Source organism: Callospermophilus lateralis, chromosome 2, assembly GCF_048772815.1.
Source record: "Callospermophilus lateralis isolate mCalLat2 chromosome 2, mCalLat2.hap1, whole genome shotgun sequence".
NCBI lineage: Eukaryota > Metazoa > Chordata > Mammalia > Rodentia > Sciuridae > Callospermophilus > Callospermophilus lateralis.
The window spans coordinates 126,090,838-126,107,098 of NC_135306.1; the positions used below are offsets into that span (position 1 = coordinate 126,090,838).

General features: G+C 32.2%; 1 protein-coding gene across 1 annotated transcript in view; it reads right to left on the reverse strand.

Annotated features, from left to right (window-relative positions):
• Cntn5 (contactin 5) overlaps positions 1 to 16,261 on the reverse strand; it is a 494,625-nt gene that overhangs the window by 263,480 nt on the left and 214,884 nt on the right. The window contains exons 8-9 of the mRNA XM_076841939.2: positions 10,514 to 10,695; positions 1,528 to 1,664 (exon numbers count right to left, since the gene is read on the reverse strand). Coding sequence (XP_076698054.2) covers positions 1,528 to 1,664; positions 10,514 to 10,695 — 319 coding nt within the window. The remainder of the gene's footprint in view (positions 1 to 1,527; positions 1,665 to 10,513; positions 10,696 to 16,261) is intronic.

Here is a 16,261-nt window from a genome sequence, read left to right on the forward strand (position 1 = left end):
TCTGCAAAAAATGACAGGTCAGAAAATATAAGCTTCATCATCAGAATACAGAAGAAAGAAGACTGAGCATGTATGAACTAAGGCAAATTGAGGCCAAGGGAACATTTCAAAAACCAATCTTGAATTAAAAGTATTAAATAAACCCCCTCCATTTTCTATTTAATGCCAAGCAAATAATTATTTTTTAATCTTAGCAGAGATTTGTCAATGGAATGACAAGTAATTTGACAAGATTTTCAAAATAGACCCATTCACTTAGCAAACATATTATCTGTCAGTAGAATTAATGTTACTTGAAGGCTTGGAATATAAAGTATAACCAGCAAGTTGGGCATGGTGGTAGAAGTTTGTAATTCCAGCTACTCAGGTGGCCAAGGCAGAAAGATTGCAAGTTAAAGGGCAGCCTGGACTCTGGTGAGAATCTGCCTCAAAATAAAAATTAAAATGGGTTTGGGGAAGTAGCTCAGTGTTAGAACACTTGCTCTAACATGAGGCTCTGCGCCACATATGCACACAAAAATAAATAAGTAAAAGAAATAGAAAAAAAAAAGATGACCAGCATAGCCTTTTTTTCAAGGGGTGTGTATTCTTAGGAAAAGTAGAAAGAGAATTCAAGAGTATTCAAAAGAATTCAATTCAAGAGAATTCAAAAGTAGAAAGAGAATTCACTATAGCCCTATGTATTTATCTGTTTTTTGGTACAGTTCCATTTTGTCCTGTCTTAATTAGCTTTAGAAGGAAATGTTAGGAAAAACTGAAACTGGGAATGATCTGATCCAATCTCTGTATGTTAAAAATGAACAGACTGAGGTAAATGATGAACAAGAGTCCCTATGACAGTGCAAGCCCTGGGCAGGACTGGCATCCAGAGTCTCAACTTCACACTCTTACTTCCATTTTAGTCATAAATAGTGATCTATTGCTTCTCTGTTCTCCCTCCTGCAAAGGGTACAATCAAGGAATAAAGCTATCAAAATTATTACCATCATTCTGCAATGAAGTAATAATTAATTTAAATCTAGTACTTACCAAGTTGTTTTAAAAAATATGTAATATATTTACTGAAAAGACATTTATTGTGTCTGTGGGTAGTAGAGTGCCACAGGAAGAACCCCACCAATGATGCAAGAGACTAATATTCCACTGAAAGCTCCTCTCCAATTAGATGTGGGATCCTGGGCAAGTCACTTCACTTTAAGACACTAACTCCATCATTTGCAATGTGATGGCAACACAACAGATGGTATCTAAGAGTCATCTAGAAATGGCAATAAGTCTGTGATGATCAGTGATATTTTCCAAAAAAATTATGGGATCTAGAAAAAATTATATAGTACACTGCTTAAAAATGTAATTAGGTAATTAAAAAGAAAATCTTGCTCATATATTTATTATATTTTTCACTCTAAACACATTTGAAGATGGGAGTAAGAAATGGTTTTCAGTAAGTCTAAAGAAGCCTATTTATGTCCTGTGTGAAATTTCACTAAAATTATCCTGGAACAGGCTAATAGTTCCCAACAGTACCTGAGGTAAGAGTGGTACTCCATTCTTCAGCCACCGATATGTGGGCCTAGGCTTTCCAGTGGCTTTACATTCCCATCGGAGAGGGCTCCCACTGTCTAATTGAGTGTCGTTCAGTTTCTCTAACCAGTGTGGGAAGGCTGTAAGTATTTAAACATTAAAGAAGAGAAATTTAGTTTCTTAAAAATTTCATCTGGTTCAAACTTCACATGGAAAAATTCATAGCATTAAATATTATTTTTAACAATTAGCCTGTGTGTTTACAAGAAGCACAGCATTACATTACACATAGAACTGTATTTCCTATGCAAAACACACACACACACACACACACAAACACACACATGAGAGAGAGAATACTCATGATATTTTCATAACTTAAGAAATACTTTTGTAAACTATTTGAAGTATATCTTGTTTATTTATTTTTTACTGCTATAAGGTAAAGTGGTTTGATTCCCCTAAGACACCAGGGCATTTTAGTGGAATTTAGCTATGCAGAGACATCACTCTCTCAAAGTAGTGGGGCAGCAGTAGCTCTGGGAAGAAGGAAAATCACTGGTCTATTATGCAATATTTGCTCTGATTTTTTTTCTACTAGAACCTGAATGGTTTTGGAAAAATAATCCATGAATTCAAATGTTACTTAATATTTGTCTTGATTTAATTGCCTTCTTCAAGTATAACAAACATTTTAAATTGCAACAGAAAAAATTCCTTTATCAAGAAAGAGATAATACTGTAATTATGTAAAACCTATAAGATACAAGTTAAACTATCTTTCCTCCATAGGAAAAGAATAAAAGTGATTTTTAAATCTATGCCTATCATTTAAAGAGAGTCAAAGCAAAAAATAGAAAAGGATTTTGAACTTAATTTATTAGATCTTTCTAGTAATATATTTGGCAAAAAGGAAAAAAAAATAAACAAACCCTACATTTTTTAAATTATATCTGCATTAGTGAGGACTTCGATCATTCAATTCCTTCATGTTCATTAATGTCATAATGGGTAGTACTTACTCTGAGAAGTAGAACCACATAAATTGTTATTGTGACAGAGGTCTAACATCAGTTCTGAGGATAAAAATTATATAAGAAAGACTTTTTGAAGGAAATTGAACATGAATATCAGAATAGTGGGTCCAAAAGGACAACAGAACTGGGCAAATTGGCATGCCTATAATCCCAGTGACTTGGCAGGTGGATCACAAATTTTAGGCCAGGGGCGGAGGTTATAGCTTAGTTGGTAGAGTGCTTGTCTAGCATGCACAAGGCCCTGGGTTCAATCCCCAGCACTACAAAAAAAGAAGAAGAAGAAGAAGGAGGAGGAGGAGGAGGAGGGGGAGGGGGAGGGGGAGGGGGAGGGGAAGAAGTAGTAGTAGTAGTAGTAGTTCAAGGCTAGTCTCAGCCAGAACTTATACCAAAGTAAAATATAAAAAGGACTGGGAATGTTGCTTAGTAGTTAAGCACTCTGGGTTTAATTCCCAGTAAGGGAACAAAACGAAAAGATAATAGATGTCCAATTCCAAAGTCTGTTTATAAGGGAGGAAATAAGAAAGAGAATAGAAACTCTCATTTATTAGATGCTAGTAGTACAAACTGAAACTTAACACCAAAAAACGCCCCCAAACCAAAAAACAAAACCTCCAAATAACCCAATCAATAAATGAGCTAAGGAACTGAACAGAATTCTCAGAAGATAATATACAATCGATCAACAAATATATGAAAAAATGTTCAACATTTCTAGTAATTGGAGAAATGCAAATCAAAACTACTCTAAGATTTCATCTCATTCCAGTCAGAATGGCAGATATCAAGAATATGAACAACAATAATTGTTAGCGAAAATGCGGGAAAAAAAGCACACTCATACATTGCTGCTAGAATGTAAATTGGTGTAACCAATCTGGAAAGCAGTATGGAGTCTCCCTGGAAAACTTGGAATGGAACCACCATTTGACCCAGCTATCCTACTCCTCGGGCTATACCCAAAGGACTAAAAATCAGCATACTATAATAACACAGCCACATCAATGTTTATACCAGCTAAATTCACAATAGCTAAATGGTAGAAGCAACCTAGAAGCCCTTCAATAGATGAATGGATAAAGAAACTGTGGTTTATATACACAATGTAATATTATTCAGTATTAAAAGGAATAAAATGATGGCATTTACAGGTAAATAGATGGAATTGGAGAATGTCATGCTAAGTGAAGTAAGCCAGTCCCCTAAAAGCAAAGGCCAAATGTTTTCTCTGATATGTGGATGTTGACCCATAATGAGGATGGTAGTGGGTAGCATGGGACAAGTGGAGAAACTTTTGATAGGGCAAAAGGGAGAAAGGGGAGGGGAGGGGCCCGGAAGGTAGAAAGATGTTGGAATGAGATGAACAATGTTACCCTAAGTACATGTATGAAGACATGAATAGTGTGACTCTGTGTAAATGAAAAATTGTGCTCTATTATGTGTTCTATGAGTTGAAATGCATTATGCTGTCATGTATAACAAATTTGAATAAATAAATTTTTAAAAAAGAGAAATAAAATAATTGCTATGTTCTAAAAACTGAAATAATTTCTCAATTAACCCCTGTAATATTTATCTTAAAAGCAAAAAGATTGCATGTTATAAATCAGTAAACTCTGGCTTAAAAAGGTCAAAGAAGTTTGTCCAATGCCATAAAGTTAGTTATTTGTCTTTAGGTGGGAATGTTTAAGTATTTTTTTTTCCTTTTACTAGTGTATTATAGTTATACATGGTATCTAGGTTCATTTTGAAAACAAAATAATACATACATAGAATTTGATTTGCTCCGTTTCTGTCTCTGGTGGCCCTACCCTTTCCTTCCCCTTCTTCCTCACCCTATTCTCCTTCTCTACTGGTGTTCCTTTCACTCCTTTGTTTATTTTTGATTGGTTATTTTGTTTTGATTAGTTTATTGGTCTTCTAACCAATATACTTTTATCTTTTAGGAGCCCTACCATAGCTATGGCATACCACATTCAGGATTTCTAGGCTTAAAATACATCCTGGGTTCAAGCTGTAGATATAGAAGCTATTATTAAAAATATTCTTAATGAATTTCAAATATTGACCCCAATTTTTGTGCTTGGCTTCCAAATTAAGTCTCTTTATAGTTACATGTCATATGTACTGAAAATGCAAATAAAGGTGGTTAGAAACAAGAGCAATAGTACACTCTCATATTTGAGTTTCCTAAACTTTCTAACCTTACTTTGCCATACTAATTGGTATACACTGTGCATGACCCCTGTAATCTGTCTAGACCAGTTTACTGTTTCCCATGCACACATTCTATTTTTTTTTTAATTATTCACTGCACATGGAATGTTCTATTTCTCTTCACTGTCACTTTTAATTCTACCCATTATTTTAGGGTTAGTCTAAATTAAATAAATCGTATTAATCTTAACCCCAAAGAAAAGCCATTTGCACTGTCCATGGACAAACGATTCTTATTTACTTGGAAAATTATCAAGTAGTAGGTTGTTGCTCATGTGACTTAAATCATTACTTAATTTTTTGGTTGGTCACAGTATGACACGCAGATCATGAGATCATTGAAATAGTGTTGATTTAACACATACACAAATGTGTTGATTTAACATTTGTGTTAAATCAAATGCATATGCATTTGTGTGTATATCACATATAACTTAAGCACCTTATTTCACATTATTTAATTACAAAATATGGATATTTAATGATAATTTAATTACAAAATATTTATATTTAATGATAATTCTTTTAATGTACTCTAATGCTGGGATGCACAGTTCGTGGGTGTTAAAAAGAAAGTGTCTTCAAAATTCACTAAAATGAAAATTTAGGAATAACAAGTGAAAAATTAGAAATAACAAACTATTAAAACATTAAAATAAAAACAAATTTTATCATCTGGAAAATGGAAATTTCAATAATGTTTCTCCAAACATATTTTGGATTGCTGTATAAAATAGTAACATTTAGAATACTGATTTCAAAATAAATTTGTCATGGGATTCAAACAAGTGATTAATTCCGTTATAATGAACTAAATCCTGTTTTTCTTTCTTACAAATATTTTTGGACACCATTACAGATGCAATGCTTACCCAGAGAACAAAACTGCAAACATGCAACAGTGTCACCTCAAAATCTAGTGGGCGAGATGCAATTGAAATATTATTCAAATTCATTCATTATTCTATTAAATCTAAATAAAAATGGCCTGCAAAATTGCCCTTCATATTGAAAAAATGCTACCAATTTATCAATTCTTGAGGTGATTTCAGATCTTTTCTATTTTAACTATGACTCTTCCTGGCTTATAAATCTTTGTGCAGTCAGTATAGAATGTTTATTTCTGTTTATTTCTATAATGACATCTGTATCACATAATAGGAAAAACTATAAAACAGTGTAACTTAGTAATGTCATTTGACTGCTTCTCGAAATGTCACATTCTATTAGTATATAAACTGCTCTTGCCAATTTAACATAAAAACTTCCAAGTAAGTCCAGACAAATACACTCACAAACACAAATGAAATGTGAGAAGCACATCATGCTACAATGAAGTTAAGCTCCATATTGTAAAAATAAATTTAAAATCATCATTGGATAAACACTAAGGCTATTTGGATTTTTGGATTGTCATCCTTCATGATACACTTGAAAAATGTGGGTTATATTTAGAACAATTGAAGCTCAACTTTTATAATAGATTTCTTTACACTTTATGGTATTTCATAAGCTAATAGGTATGTACTATCTGGTACAAGCCAAAAAAATTAAAGGATTATGTGATAAGATTTTAAAATATGATAAGATTTTAAAATAAACAGTTAACCACTAGATTTCAGACTGAATTTGTTTGAGGCCATGGTATCAAAATGATAGTACAACACTTTTAATATTCATAGAAAAACAACAAAATTTTCAGTAATATAAAATCAGAAACACACAAGGTTACTTTTTTTTAAGGTTTTCTTTAGTGGAAGACTACAGGTAACTAGAGGGCAGTGGCTTTAGCTTCTGAGTAATGCGTTGCTAGCATAAATCAAAACATGGTCTGCATTGTGGGGAATCTTCAGTCGAACTGGAAAACAAAATTTTAGGTTGGGCCACATTTAAAAAAAATAGGTAACATCTTTTATCTAGCTTTTTATTATTTTTATTATTTTTATTTTATTTTTTTTATTGTTGGTTGTTCAAAACATTACATAGTTCTTGATATATCATATTTCACACTTTGATTCAAGTGGGTTTTGAACTCCCATTTTTACCCCGTATACAGATTGCAGAATCACATCAGTTACACTTCCATTGATTTATATCTAGCTTTTTAAAGGCCAACTCTTTTAGGGTATGGAAAACTGAAGTGATGGCACTTTAAACTCAGAAGCTGTTAAAACCTCATCAGATGTACAGTATATTGGCAACTACTTATGTAATACATTTGAGCTTCACATCAGTCTCTGGGTTACATTTTTTAAAACACTAAGCAGATGTGCATAAAGAAAACTCTTGCTTATTATCTCTTGTCATTAGAAATTCTGCAACTCTATACTGATAAATGCTAAGTGTTATTGGCCACCTTCGTTGTTCCTGTACTCTTAAGCACTGAGGAGTTAACACATTTTATCCACCTAGATCACTTTTCATAATATGAATCTCAGCTGTGGGCCAGTGAGGGGTAATATGCTATGTTGGAAAGATTATACAGTTGGGGGTGAATACAGGTTCAAGTCCCAGTGCTACTATGCCCTTGCTCTAATATGTGACTGGGAATAAGTTGCTTAAATTTAATGAGTCTCATTTGTAACTTGCGGGTGGTAATTCTTATTTCAGTGGGCTACTATGATGATTGAGCATAATAAATATTAGTTACTCTAAACCCCTAACCCATTGCCCATGCATTAACTTCAACTTCAATTTTCTATCAACTATATACATGCATATGACACCATTTTCATGATAAAAGTAGAATTCAAGTCTGGAAAAATTTTCTCCAAAGAAACAGTTTTGAAAATTTTTACTGTATATGAATCAGGAATCTACAATTATTTATCATTTCCTGTAGTAAATCTTTCATAGCTGAAATATCATTAAAATTCTATCTAATATAGATAAACACAATTTCGAAGGACAGAAAAACAAATAATGAGTGGCAAGTGGCAAGAGTCTGAATACATCATACAGCTTCCTCCAATATTAATACAGTATGTAGAAATTACCTGCTTTCCATCCCATGCCTGGGCTCAGGTCAGCCAATCTCATTGAGAGGTAGCACCATATAACTAGAGGTGTAGGTGGGAGTTGAATTTTGGTATCATTGCCTGTTCAAAGGTGGATTCTGATTCTACTGCTTACTTTTAAATTATTTTTGAGGTGCTGGAGATCAAATCAAGGGCCTCACATATAGGCAAGTGTTCTACCACTGAACTACATCCTCAGCTTCTGCTTATTAATGACATCTTGTGTAATGAGTTTAGTACTACCAGACTTACTGACTTTCTCATATGTCATAGGGAACCCTAATAACTAAGGGTTGTTTTGGTTAATGTGTACACATGATCTGTGAGAACCATGTGCCATTTAGATATAGCTGGCTCAGTTTCTCATTCTAGATAATAATGTTGATAGTTTTTATTTAGAGTGATGGTGCTTTAGGCAACTTTATGTTTACCTGGCTGGCTTAAAGTGTTCATCTAAATGTACATGACAAGCAGAGATCATAGATCATTTCGTAGTGACACACCTTCTCATCAGAAGCTATACCAATAATTTTGAGTCAAAGTAGTTATTTTCAACAATCTTGACAACATTCATTGTCATTTATTTATTTATTTATTATACCAATAATTTATCTATCTATTTATTTATTTATTTATTATACCAATAATTTATTAATTTATTTATTATACCAATAATTTTGAGTCAAAGTAGTTATTTTCAACAATCTTGACAACAATCATTGCTGCCTATGAATTAAGTGGTTGGGGTAAGGAGGGGAGTGAATAGAGCTGGGGCATATGGGAGGCTCACTCAGTCTCCAGAGTCTACAATTCATTCTACTTGGATGTGGACCATTCTTCACAACAGAGATATTTGGGACAATTCCTCTATATCTTTAAGAGTAATACAAATTTCTTAACATGTGTGTGTGTGTGCGTGTGTGTGTGTATACACATGCGATTAAGTAATAGAGTCCTGGTTGAACATTTGTCATATGTTATCAGATTTTTTTATCTACAAAGCAGGGCTAGAAATTACCTTATACTACTGTTATGAGGATAAAATTATATGATGTATTTGAAGGTTAATCACTATTCCATTTGGGAAAACAACATTTTCCCCTCTATGTCCTACTGGTTTACCTTAAGGAATTATGAACAGTTATAAATACTTCTAGTTTCATCCAAAATTATTAACTTTTTAGATCCCATTCAAATATGGCATCCATGATCTAAGAATCTTACAAACGGTTAAATGACTTTTTAATTTTTTCCTTCCAGGATGCCTTCTCCAGTTCAGCACTCCTACTATGGATCCTACCTAAGCCTTTCTCTGAGTAGAATGTGGCATGCACATGTCTTCATTATAGCATGTTCTATCCTAACACAGGATTCATTTTTCATCTAATCCATTGGACAATGAATTCTTTCAAAGCTCCACTATTAACATGTGGAGCAGTAAGAGACACATAATAAACATTAATTAAATGAATGAATGAATGATAAGATTCTTATGGTATAGCTGAGTTGGTTGGAGGGCTATATTCCCAAAGGAGTGGTTAAAGGTAAAGAAAGAGGCTGAATTCAGATATTAATAGTATTTCATAAAACTCCTTAAGAATGGTTGCATAGAGCCAGGGCTGGTAGTTCAATCTTGTAATCCCAGTCACTCAGGAAATAGAAGCAAGAAGATCACAAGTTCAGGGCCAGCCTGGCAACTTAGCAAGAACTTGTTTAAAAATTTAGAAAAGGACTAGGGATGTGGTAAAGTGCCTCTGCGTTCAGTGCCCAGTACTGATTAAAAACAGAAATAAAGTGACAGAATCCCTGTACAGAACACTTAGTTTTTTTGGAGAACTGATCTCGAGATACAGTAACAGTCATAGTTACTCGTAGGAATCAGCCATATGTGATTTTGACATTGCTCATTTCAATGTTCTGGCTTATTGTATTCCTCTCTTTTTGTGTGTCCTCATTTGGGCAAATGAGAATACTATCACCCATTATGAATATTGTAAAAGCAAATATGAAAATGGATATGATTTGTGATCCTTAGAGACAAAGATGAGATTGTAAAAAAAAAAAAAATTGATCCAGATTGTCCTACTTCTCACATATTACCTGATGGGCTCTTCAGCATCTTTGAACAATATAAATAGGCCACTGAGGCTATTTATAATACAATGTATTAATTCAGGCCAGAGGTCAACCAACTTTATGCAAAGGGCCTGAATGCCAGTCATTTAAGTCAGCTGGTCTCTGTCTCTAGTGAATTCTGCAGTAGCCAGGTAAAAAGTGGACATAGAATATATAAGCAAATGGATTTGATTGTGTTCCAATAAAATTGTAATTACTAAATACAGCAACTGGGCAGAATTTGGCTAACGGGCAATATATGGTGACCCCTGATTCAGGCCCAGGGTTAGAATGAGTCAAAAAGTACAGTATAATGTGTTAAAGATTTTTAATTTATCAGAGAATAGTGTTGGTACCAATAAAATATGTTATTTTTTACGGGTGTAAACTGTGTATGCTGTACAAAGAGACTGTTAATCCCTCATTTATTTTTAATTTAAAATATTTCTGTATGTGAGATAATTTTACGTGATGCTTTATTATGCAAAACAAGTACAGTTATAAATTATTACTTGGTTTTTATGTATCTAACCAACAGTGTTCAGTTAAATTTGCATTTTCAGTTTGACACTTGGGACTAGAGCACGCTTAGCTGAAAGCACTTACTGTATATTTGCAATTGTCCACGAAAAGAATTTTTTCCACGAGAGTTTTCAGCTCTGCACTCATATATGCCTGCATCATCCAGTTGCACATTTGGTATTTCCAGCACTGCCTGAGATTTCCGCAGACGTGACTTAATAGGAATATAACCATTAACCTTCATCCATGTGATTGTTGGAACAGGGCTATAATAGGGAGCAAAAACACAGTTAATACACTTTCCCCTATTAGGCACATAGATTCTGTTATCTGGTAATTTAAGCACTTAATAGGCTGAGTATAATAAAATGTAATCACAATTAAGGACCATGTGCTCATTGATATACTTCACTTTCCATGTGGATTGTCTGATAAGTAGTTAGATTACAAGAGGATAGTTTCCTTCTCTTTGATATTTCAGTAAAGCAATTCAGAGATAATATTTACTTATTTTACCACATTATACTTTATATTTTAAAATAACACAATTAATATGACAAAATTATTAATATATAGTTATTGCAATGAGTCAAACAAAAGGATCATGAATTAAATAAAGAACATTTTTTGTCCCCTTCCTTTGTCAAATTTCTACTGTCTGCAACAAATAACAGTTCATATATAATTTCCCATCTTATGTCCAGGACATCTATATCCACACATATGATGTTATTTTTGTTTTATCTTTCAAAAAATGTAAATGTTGTCTACTTGGTTATTTTGTTGTTGTTGTTGTTGTTGTTTTGTTATTGAAAGACCACATCCAAAAATATAGAGTTGACTAATTCTGATTTAAAACGTCACATATTATTCCAGTGTTTAGATGTAGCAGAATTTAATTAACTGTCCCTGATGGACATTCAGTATAGTAAGTTTTGTTTCATTCTTTTTTTGCAACTAAAAAACAATGCTGCTATAAATAATCTCACACATACATCATGTACTATTGCTTTTATTTTCTGTGACAGACTTTCAAAAAAGAGAAATGGATGGATCAAAGGGCATGCTCATTTTTTATTTTAATAAGTACGGCAAGATTGTTTTTCAATAATATAATAGCAGTTTCTATACTTGTTGGTAATATATGATTCTCTTTTTCTGCATCTTTGCCAACATTGTACAGAATCAATTTAATTTTTGTCAGTACTGATGGGTAAAATGTGCTATTTTGCTGCTTATTTAATTAATATTTCCCTGATCTCTAAGAACGTTGAACATATTTTCTTAATTTCACTGGTCATTTATATAATTTTCCCTATTTTTTTCTATTTTAATTTGCCTGTTTGCATTGTTTCATTTCTTAGAATTCTGTGCAATACAACCTTTCAAGACTTTGTTTCTTAGAAATATTCTTCCTCTTTGTATTCTTATATAGCATCTGTGATATAATTTTTTAAAACTTTTTTTTGGGGGGGAGAAACACACATGTCTATAGATTCCTTTATGACTTCTGAACATTTTCTTAGGTAGAAGATGATCTCTAACCCCATTTATGTCAACTTTTGTGTAGAATTTTTGGTAGCACTTAAAAATACGTTTAAATGTTTTAATTTTTAATATAACTGGATTATATTAAATGTTTTGGTGTGAGATAGGGAATGTAATTATTTCAGTGTCATTAAATAAGTAAAATGCCTTTGCTACGATATGTGAAATGGTGCTTTTGTCATATAATTCCACATACTTTAATCTGTCATATGTCTTACATGGTTGAGTCTGTTTTGGGCATCTCAGTTCTGTTCCACTGATTTATTTATCACTATCTATATTTAATATACTTTATGCTTCAGAATTTTCTAGTTTGATTTCTCACTACCTCCTTCCACATCTCCTGACCCAGAAACACATCTCTCTGTGTTTCCCATCATATCTGTTAAACTCCTACCAATCCTTTGAGACTCGTCCTAAATGCCTCATCTTCAACCACGTTCTTATTTGTGCAGCCAGCTGAGTTTTTTTTTTTTTTTTTTTTAATAACAAAGCATCTTACTTTCATCCCTTGTAACACTGTGTCATAGATTATAGGTATAGGATGTTTCTCAAAAATATTATTTTAGGAAAAAATATTTTTTTCTTCTAGGAGTCAATAGTAATGCTAATTATTATTAACACAATTATAATAAAAGCCCTTGGTTATCATTGAATACTTTTATTATTTTTTTTCTTAGGAATAAGACATAAAATTGAAATTTATAGGTTTAAGTTGGCAATACTTGCTTCTTTGTTTAGGTATATATTGTGGAAATATCAAGAAAAGCTGAGTTCCACCTTCCAGAATAACTGGTGCATAAGTATGGCATATCATTCTCTTAACATATGTAAGAACTGGTATGTGATTTTTAGAATCTTACATCTATTTGTAATGTAGAAATTATCTGTACCTTATTAGGTTTGCTGTGTGTGTGCTTATTTGTAAGTATGTGGTTGGTTTGTGTATAGTTAGCTTTGAGAGATGTGGTATCAGCGATAGACTGCTTGGTAAACGTGCCAAATATTCATGTCTCTCATATTCTGTACCAATTTAAAGAGTAGGGAAGCTATTTTTTTCTTGGAATACCAATAAGATTCTCACAAAAAGTTACCTAGTCTGCTTTTATCAGTGGGATTAGTTCTTTACCATGTTCGCTTTGATTATGCTGTTTAAAATTCTGCTTGCATCAAATTTTGTAATTTGTTTCACTAGAAAATCAACTATTTCAACAAGTTAAATATTGTAGCAGTAAGTTATATAATTTTTTAAAGTTTTTAAAAAATATTTCCTTATCATGAGTACTAAGTAGCAGTAGTAAAGTGTAGCCTCCACAACTACATTTTCAGGGTATAAAGGTAGCTTTGTAACAAAAAGGGATTTAACATTGCATTTTTTCACTATCCTCAATTATAAAATATGGTGGGAATATTAATATTTATGTCAGAGAATACTTATATACATCAGGTAATTTGAACTGGTTGGTATAGAACAAGAAGACAAAAATATTTGTAATGATCAGATGTTTTCAAACTACTTCATAATTTTAATGGTATTACTATGTGTTCTCTGGTTTTCTTATACAGAGAGACCATTATATATTTGTTAGGAGGATGTGCCTTCAGGGAAACCTGTGTCCAAAAGCAATTTAGATACAAATATGCTATGTAATTTTGATAATTTGCCAAAGTTCCCTGAATTTGGTTCCCCCCATCTGTAAATGGGAATATTTATTTATTCTTCCAGAAAGCAAATATCTCCAGGGTAGTAAAATTAATTCCTTTTTTTCAGTAGTATGTCCTCTATTTTCTAACCACAATAGAGTGTTGGATATATTGTTAACAGTATTTAATAAACTTGAATGATTCTCATACAATTCTTTAAAAATTCTTTAAAATGTTAAGCTCTTGTAAATTAGTTAAAAAGTCATGCATTTTTTTATTGAGTTCCCAATAAATGTTAGCTATAATAATTTTTTAAAGATTAGTTGTGTCAGGTTGTTTATTTTACAATAAACATTTTGAGTTTTTATTACTTTTTTGTTTTATAAGTTTTTTTTAATTTACTAATTTATCTTTATCAGTACAATTATATTATTAATTTTTCTGCTGGATGATCAACATAATTACTATTCATGATCAATAGTAAAAATATATAACTGACTTTTACTCTGATATCAGATGTAGCCAGATACTTATTTTGATATAGAGAGTGATGTAGAGTTTATTATTTTTGGAGCTTGATAAATCTATCTTTTTACCCCAATACAAGATCAGTTTTTGAATACATTCTCTATTCATTTGTTAGAGTCTGTAAACAAGTCAGGATGGCGCCTGGCATTTTGCCAGAGAAATGTTAGGGTCTGTAAACAAGTCAAGATGGCGCCTGGCAAAATGCCAGAGGGAGTGGTTTGTGAAGTAACGCCAGGGAGCCATTAAGTGTGGAGATTCCTTATTGGTTGACTGCTGTATCGAGTTTATGTTAATTAGATAAGCTGTGTGGAATGTATAAATACCACTCCTTTCCTACAATAAACGGCTCCCATTCCTGCTATATCAATCTACACAAGTTGTTCTTCACCCCCCCTGGCATTCATTGGCAATAAAATGAATCCCTTATTTAAGAAAAATGTTTAAAAATTAGCCTTTAAGTAATTTTTAATTGTGTCCTCCAAACATTATTTTAGTGTTTTTTCATAATTTTAAAGCAATTTAACTTTCTAGCAAATTGAATCTTCTCTGGACTATTTGAAAAAATGAAACAAAACAACAAACAAACAGAACAACAACAACAACAACAAACCTTCTTTATCAGTAGATGCAAAGTTGATATGCTTGAAGCAGGAATGAAGGTTCTAGAACCTGCTTGCTTATCCATCCATACCACACAAAACCACTGCTCTATTTATTTTTCAATTTTGTCCTAATTGATCTGTCAGAATGAGAGAGTTGTTAATTTCCCACTATTTCTATTACTACTATATTGTCTTATAGTTCACTAAGATTTATTTTTTATTTTATTTTTTTCCCTCTGGAAATAAATGTTCATGATTGTTCATATTAAAGTTTTAATTATTTTAATAAAAATAAAATTATTCTCTAATTGAATGATATGTTATTTAAATTATATTTTTAAAAATATTCCACTAACCTCATGCACCTTTCCTACTTATCCTCCTATTTTTACCTTTCTTTTTTGTAGTGGGTCACTTTGTTTTGATCTGATTTCCCTACATAGAAAATGACTATATTTATTTTTGGCCCAAAGACTACATTTGAAGATCTTTGCATTGTAATTGTTGGAATTTGACTTTTTAATTTTTATTGCTCTAATGAATTCAACTATTCTTATTTAGTCAAATTGGAATTGAATGCAGAATCAAACATAATTTCATACGGAAACAAATCTTTAGTGGAAATGAACCTTGGAATTAAAATGATTATGAATTAAAAACTTATCAGGAAGATATGACTGTAAAAGTAACTATGCAGATTAAAACTGAAATAGAAATAATATATAACAATGTAATAAATAAATCTTATAAATATAAGATTCAATGTATATAAGTTAAACATGAAACTGCACATATTTGTAGAGAATAGAACTGAAATCATTGAGAGGTTTGAGCCTTTCAATGAGACACCATGAGACACACAGAGAGAAAATACAAACAGAATGGACTTCAATTAATAGAGATGTAACATAAAACCAGAGGGCACAGCTTAAGTCCAGTCAAATATAACAGATGAAGGTACAGGGTTTGGTGAGGGAGGGATAGAAAGCATTATTGAGGCAGGGAGCTATAGGGAGGTAGAGAGAAACCATACTAATGAAAGACAGAGTGATTAGAGAAAAAGAAAACTAAGTAATATCCTTAGAGAAAGGGCATAAAAATTTCCCAAAATCATGCACATGAATCCTTAAATACAAGGAATATAATATATACAAGGCATGGCTAAGAACACAAAGCACCAATCACATACCAGTAACCACAGAGGAAAGACAAACTATCTACAAAATAATAATAATTAAAATGTTCACTAACTTTCCAACAGCAAAAATGTAATCAGAAGAATACTTTGGAGTGATTACATATTCAATGTGGTTGCGGCAGATTATACACCTAGAATTTTGTATCTTGTAAATTTTCTGTTAGGAATGAAAAGTAAATAAATGTATCATGTATACAAAAACTGAACAAGTTTATTACTAAGGCACTATCACTGAAGGATATATACCTTAGAAAGAAGAAAAATTACTTCAAAAAGGGAGCTGAAAACATAAGTATAAATGGGATAACATTA